This window comes from Arachis duranensis, chromosome 5 (assembly GCF_000817695.3).
Source record: "Arachis duranensis cultivar V14167 chromosome 5, aradu.V14167.gnm2.J7QH, whole genome shotgun sequence".
Taxonomy (NCBI): Eukaryota; Viridiplantae; Streptophyta; class Magnoliopsida; order Fabales; family Fabaceae; genus Arachis; species Arachis duranensis.
Genome location: NC_029776.3, coordinates 45,771,577 through 45,778,809, shown reverse-complemented (window position 1 = coordinate 45,778,809; position 7,233 = coordinate 45,771,577). Strand labels below are relative to the sequence as shown.

At 32.2% G+C, this 7,233-nt stretch overlaps 1 protein-coding gene and 1 pseudogene across 1 annotated transcript in view; one reads left to right on the top strand and one right to left on the bottom strand.

Moving 5' to 3' along the window:
• Positions 1-2,563, top strand: part of LOC110281520 (uncharacterized) — a 10,233-nt pseudogene extending 7,670 nt beyond the window's left edge.
• A 3,452-nt stretch (positions 2,564-6,015) lies between these two features.
• Positions 6,016-7,233, bottom strand: part of LOC107489260 (uncharacterized) — a 4,351-nt gene continuing 3,133 nt past the window's right edge. The window contains exons 2-4 of the mRNA XM_016110016.3: positions 6,606-6,758; positions 6,478-6,523; positions 6,016-6,320 (exon numbers count right to left, since the gene is read on the bottom strand). Coding sequence (XP_015965502.1) covers positions 6,244-6,320; positions 6,478-6,523; positions 6,606-6,758 — 276 coding nt within the window. The 3' untranslated portion in view covers positions 6,016-6,243. The remainder of the gene's footprint in view (positions 6,321-6,477; positions 6,524-6,605; positions 6,759-7,233) is intronic.

Below are 7,233 nucleotides of genomic sequence, written 5' to 3'. Positions count from 1 at the left end.
TAGCTTTTCTTCTAATTCTCTGCGCTTTCGAGTCTCCCTTCTCAGATCTTGTTCAGTTTCTTTTTGCTTTTTTATGTCCTCTTCGAGTTGTTTCAGTCGGTTTTGTTGTGCCCGGACTGCTTCTAGAATTTCCGAGCTCTTTCTCTTTTTCGGAATTTTGTGGATCTTTGTTTGGGAGTGATGTCTTTGGGCGATTCTGTTTGTTTCCTCCTGGAGTGCGTGGTGATAGAGGGAAGTCACTCCATTAGTCTCTTCTAATAAAAAGAAATTCTTAGAATTCAATGTGAAAAGTCTGGTAGCTGATCCTGGACAACGACCCAAAATTTCAAATTATGATCCAAATGACAGAGATGAAGTTAAACGAGCTTATTTGCAAAAAGATCCTTGTTAACCAAGAGAACATGATTTTCCACAAACATATTTTGGAACTTCTCTCCGTAGATTTAATGCTGATTGGTTTGATGAATTTGGCAATTAGTTGAAATATAGTATTTTAAAAGATGATATCTTTTGTCTATGTTGCTATCTTATGAAACCTGATAGTGCGAGTGATGATGCTTTTGTAAAAGAGGACTTTTCAAATTGGAAAAAGAATGAGCGATTACAAACACATGTTGGAAATCATGATAGTGCTCATAATCAAGCTCGAAGAAAATGCGAAGCACTCATGAAGCAAAAACAACATATTGAAGTTGTTTTTCAAAAGCATTCAGACCAAGCTAAAAGAGATTACCGAACTCACTTAACAGCAACAATTGAGTGCATTAGGTTCTTATTGCGACAAGGATTGGCCTTTCGTGGTGATGATGAATCGCACAATTCAAATAATCAAGGTAATTTTTTGGAGCTTCTTGACTTTCTTGCTCAACATAATACAGAGATTGATCGTGTTTTAAAAAATGCTCGTGGAAACCTTAAGCTAGTAGCACCTAAAATTCAAAAAGATATTGTTAGAGCTGCTGCAAGTGAAACTACTAAAGTTATTATTGATGATCTTGGAGATGATTTATTTGCTGTTTTAGTTGATGAAGCTCGAGAAATTTCTGTTAAAGAGCAAATGGCTGTTTGTTTGCGGTATGTGAACAAAGAAGGGATTGTAATGGAGCGATTTCTTGGCCTTGTCCATGTTTCTAGCACAAATGCGTTGTCGTTAAAAGTAGCTTTGGAATCTTTATTAACAAAGCATAATTTAAGTTTAGCAAGAATACGTGGACAAGGTTACGATGGAGCTACTAATATGCAGGGAGAATTTAATGGCTTAAAAAGTTTGATCTTGAAAGAAAATGCTTGTGCTTTTTATGTTCATTGTTTTGCTCACCAACTTCAATTAGCACTTGTGGTTGTTGCAAAGAAATAGGTTAAAATTGCACTACTTTTTAATTTTCTTGCTAGTTTGTGCAATATTGTTGGAGCTTCTTGTAAACGTAAAGACATGCTTCGTGAAAGTCAAATGCAAAAGACAATTGTTGCATTACAAAATAGAGATGTTTCTAGTGGGCGTGGCTTAAATCAAGAAACAACATTGAAAAGGGCAGGTGATACTCGATGGGGCTCACATTATGGTACAATACTTAGCTTGATTTCTATTTTTTCTTCCGTGGTAGAAGTTCTTGAAGTTATTAAGGAAGATGGAAATAATCCTGAACAAAGAGCTTAAGCATGCCAATTATTGAATCATATTCAATCTTTTGAATTTGTATTCAATTTACATTTGATGAAAAGTATATTAGGAGTTACTAATGAGTTGTCTCAAGCTCTACAAAGAAGTGATCAAGATATTATAAATGCTATGACATTGGTTAAAGTGTCCAAGCAACGATTGCAAAGTATAAGAGACGATGGTTGGTCCTCTTTGCTCAACGAAATTTTATTATTTTGTGATAGTCACAATATTCTTGCTCCAAATATGAATGATATATTTGTAACACAAGGAAGATCAAGGCGCAAAATCCAAAAGGTCTTAAACTTGCATCATTTTCAAGTTGAATTATTTTATCAAGTGATTGATAGACAACTTCAAGAGCTTAACAATCGTTTTATAGAGGTAAATACCGAGCTACTTCTTTGTATATCTTGTTTGAATCCAAGTGACTCATTTTTTGCATTTGATAAGGAGAAGTTGCTTCGTTTAGCTGAATTTTATCCACATGAATTTTCTTCTACTCAACTTTTGGCACTTGATAGTCAACTTGAGAATTTTATATTGGATATGCGTCTTGATGATCAATTCTCAAATATAAATGGAATCATCGGACTATCTCAAAAGTTAGTTGAGACAAAAAATCATATTGTTTATCCATTGGTATTTCTTCTGTTGAAATTAGCTTTGATTCTACCTGTGGCAACAGCATCAGTTGAGAGAACATTTTCTGCTATGAATATCATAAAGAGTCGACTTCGTAATCGAATGGGAGATGAGTGGTTGAATGATTGTTTGGTTACATATATAGAAAGAGAGACATTCAATCAAGTTGATAATGAAACAATTATTCAACATTTTCAAAATACGAAAACAAGAAGAGAAGTACCTTCAAGATTTGAAGCGAAGAAAGTTAGCAGCTAATGTAATTTTTGGTTTTTTTTTGTATTCAAATAATTAATGTGCACTTTTATATTTTTAAATTTAAATTAATATATATTTTGATAATAATGTGTATTATTTTTGCCCCCTACCATAAATTTTCTGGGTCCGTCACTGTCCGTACGCACACATAGTTGTGCGCACGCACACTTGCTGAAAAACTCCAAACTCCATTTTTTCACGATTTCTCCATTTTTGCATGCTTTTTTCTCATTTCTTCAATCTATATTAGCCTTGTAAACTTGAAATCACTCAACAAACACATTAAGGCATCAAATGGAATTAAAGTGAATAAAATTTAGCAAATAAGGGCCTAAAAAACATGTTCACTTTTGAGCAATTTTTATGGAAAATTTACAAAACCAAACTATTTCATTGAATAAGTGTAGGAAAAGTTGATAAAATCCACCTAATTAAAACAAATAAATACCATAAAATGTGGATTTATCAAGAGGCCACCAAGAATTTTAAGTAAAGGCTCCTATTTTATATATATGTCACGGTAATATTTTTGTTATTAGAATGACATAGCCAAAAGCGTGATATTCTAATGATAAAGGTTTTACATAATAAATTTCTTTCTTTACTTTGTAACCTTACATGCAAAAGGGGTGTCAAAAATAAACGTAATCATTTTTTGCACATTAAATATGCCACTTTTTATGACCATTATATTTTATTAAATAAAAACTAAAAAATATTATAAAATAAGAATATTAATAGAATTTAATAAATATAAAACATATTAGTATATAGGTAAAGTATAATTTTAGTCTTTTACATTTGGATTGAATCCTAATTTATTTTTTAATGTTTCCAACTTTTTATTTCAGTTTCAAAAACCTTCAAGCATCCTATTTTGATCCTAAAAAAAATTCAAGTAGATTCAATGCTATCCTACTATTAAATTTGACATAATCAATTCGCATATTGAAGAGCTAATAATGTTTGATTTTAGTTTGTAAGTAAAATTGGTCTATCAATAATCACCAATGTAAATTTTTTTTTAATTTTGGAGCGTTAATGATTGAGTGTTAGGATTTGAAATTTTGCATAAGAAGAAAATTGAGGAGAAGAAGTATTAAAAGATGGTCTAGTTTTTTTTTTTTAATACATGGAAGAATGTATGACTTGACTAATAACGTTACGTCACTCGCTTTGTTAACTATTCATGTGAAATTTAATAATAGGACAACATTGAACCCATTTAAAACATTTTAGGATAGAAATAAGACGTTTGAAACGTTAGGGACCAAATTAAGATCTAACCTTAATTAAGATTGAGAACCAAAATAGTACTTTATCCTAATATATAATTGCATAAGTATCCTTCAATATACAATATTTTAAAAATGTGTCAAACTCCTCTAAAATGATAGTGTTAATAAAGTAATAGAGTAATATTTTAATCCCGCTAGAATTAAGATAGTGAGATTCAAAAATAATAAATATTACAAATTCAAAATGATTAAAACATTATTTTATCACTTTACTAATATTCTCACTTTATATATAAATACATAAAAATATAAATCTTTTTGTTCATTAATATATTTTTTATGCAGTAAAATGTTTATAATATCAACAAATTTATATTAAAATGTTATTTTTGACTACAGAACGTAAATATAAAAATAATTAAATTATTTAATATTATTTGATAAATAATTAAATTATTTTATTAAAAATAAACACTTTTAAACAAATTTTTTGAATTTTTTATTTATATTTAAAAGAAATAAAAATAAAAAATAAATGTATTTTTTTAAAATGTCAGTAAAATTTACTTTTACAGAGAGAAAAAACTATAAGATGACATGAAAATTTAAATTACCGAAGTCTAGTTTGTTATAACCCAATCATGATAGTTTAAGAAGAAAATCTATAAAATTTATATCATCTAATCGTCAATTGTTAATCCAACTTAATCAAGTTGAGGTGAGTCAAAAATTCACGCATAAGTCAAATCAAGCTTCAAACTTCTACCAATATTTTTAAAAAATAAAAATAAAAAATACTATTTATAAAAATACTTAATCAATCTATAATTTCTAATTTTTCTAAGTGAATATAAAAAAGTTTTGCTTTTCTTACTAATATTCCGACCAATTAATGCTATGTCACTTTATACGCGAAAGTCATTTGACATTATCCTTATCCTATAGAATGAATGGAAAGAAATCAGAACTGTCTTCTTTTTTTGTCTTTTTCAGGTATTATTGGGCTTTTAATCCGTCTTTGAAAACTCTCAGATCCATTTAATACAATGCACGTTTTTATTGGGCTGATCTGCAGGAAGCTAATTACGGGTGTTACCCATCGGTGACACAAGCTTTGAGAAAGCAGCTATATTAATAGGCCACGTGTCCTTCCTTCGTCAACGCCCCCAGCTTCTGCCATGCCCCAATTTTCCCTTTACAAGTCTTCCACTAAATTTGACTCTGGTTGTGGTTGGCCTGCTTTCTTTGAGGGTTTATCTGGTACCATCAATCGCTCAGTGAGTTTTTTTTCTTATTCAATATTTGAATTTTTATCTCTCTTTTTTTTTTCTTTGCCAACATTGTTTGAATAAACCACTTTCAGCCGACCCAGATGTGAGGAGGACTGAAATAACTTGTGCAGCATGTGGTGGCCATTTGGGTCATGTTTTTAAAGGAGAGGATTCAAGTCCTCATGGAGGAATATAGAATCATTTATGTGTACTCTCATGTAGTGTGTGTGAGTGAGTTGTGTGAGTATGTAATACATGGGTGTATAGATGTAATGTCTAGAATTGGGGGTTGTCCAATTCACTTGACCAAAAAAAAAAACACCTACTGATGAACTCCATTGTGTTAATAGTGTTTCCGTTAAGTTTATTCCATCTAATTCTACTGCTTAACCATTATGGCCTGTGTTGAAAATTGAGGCACTAATAAAATCCCTTTCTCTTTCTTAGCAAAATCTATTTATATCCCTTTCTGTTTGTAGCATAAATATAGACTTCTGCAAGACACTGCAAAGAAAGGATAGTCGATCAATTTCTTTTGTTTGGTGGTGTGCCGATACAATAGTTTTTTTCTTGGTGTGGAACAGGACTTGATTGAAAGACAATGTTTCTTAATCATCTAAACCTTGCACCCACCCCATATTGGTGCCTATTCCATTACTTTAAGATCTTATTGTTTAATGTTTATGTGGCCTTCAACTTTGACACCTACACCTAAACTACTTTATTTTACCTTTGATCTTCTATAGTGTCTTATAAACACTCCACTTTTAGATGCAAATTTATGATGAATACAAAATATCAACACGGTTCCTTGTGTTTGGCCCCTCAACAATTTCTTCAAAACATAGTAACAATTATATCAAATCACCTAAGAACAACAGAGCAACTAGAATAAAAGCATAATCCTAAGCACTAAATCTAAATCAATAATGCCAAAATAGTTTCTTCTTAATCATCTTTCTGTTATATTCAAATTAGAATCAACCTTTATAAAGGGATCTCATATGGAGTCCCATTTCCACAAGTTCAATCTCAACCAGTTTCAATTGAAATATTGAATCATTCTTACAAACAAATTCAATTCTTTTCCTGTGTGCACCAGTGTCTAAACAACATCAAAGTGGTGCCATGAAGAGTAGAAAAAGGAAGTACATTACATAAATGACCTTCATTATTGCCAGCTAAAAATTCTCTTGCCTTTGTTTATCTTCTTCTTCTTCTCAAAACATTCCTTTAGAGCTTGAACTTCTGTATGTCAAAAACTCAACAATTTACTTACAAGCATTGATTTGCAATATAGAGCTTCTAAAGAAAAAAAAAGTAAGTAACATTCAACAGAATAACAAAAAAGCTGCGTGTAAAAGAATCAAATCATCGAGAAGTGATTGAAATTGAAGAAACATACCTGGCTGGCATTCTTTCCAATTCCTGTTTGTTCGAACAACGCAATCCTGAAATATAATAAACAAAAAACAACTCGAACGAGTGCGATCGATTCCAATTCAAAGATGAGAGTAACACAAGAATTTTCACCTGCATTAAAAAGTAGAGAGCAGAACACTCGTTGAGCTGCTTAACGTTCTCATCATCGTCGTCGGCGTGACTTTTGTGAAGCGGCGGCGCCGCCGCAGCCACCGGTTTCCCTCCGCTAGGGTTTAACTGTTGGTGATCCATTCGCGTTTGAAGCTGCAAAAATAAAATAACCCTACAAACAACAAACAACAACAACAACAAAGCCTTGTCCCACTAAGTGGGGTCGGCTACATGAATCAAACGACACCATTGTGCTCTATCATGTATCATGTCTACAGAGAGACCGTTTACATGTAGATCTCGTTTGACCACCTCATGGATGGTCTTCTTAGGTCTTCCTCTGCCTTTCGCCCTTTGTCCATCTTCCATCTCATCTACCCTCCTGACTGGATGTTCTATCGGTCTTCTTCTCACATGTCCAAACCACCTGAGACGCGATTCAACCATCTTTTCCACAATGGGTGCTACTCCAACTCTCTCCCTTATATCTTCATTCCTTATTTTATCCAATCGCGTATGACCACTCATCCATCTCAACATCTTCATCTCTGCCACACTCAGCTTATGTTCGTGCTCCCCTTTAGCCGCCCAACACTCCGTACCATAAAGCATAGCCGGTCTTATAGCG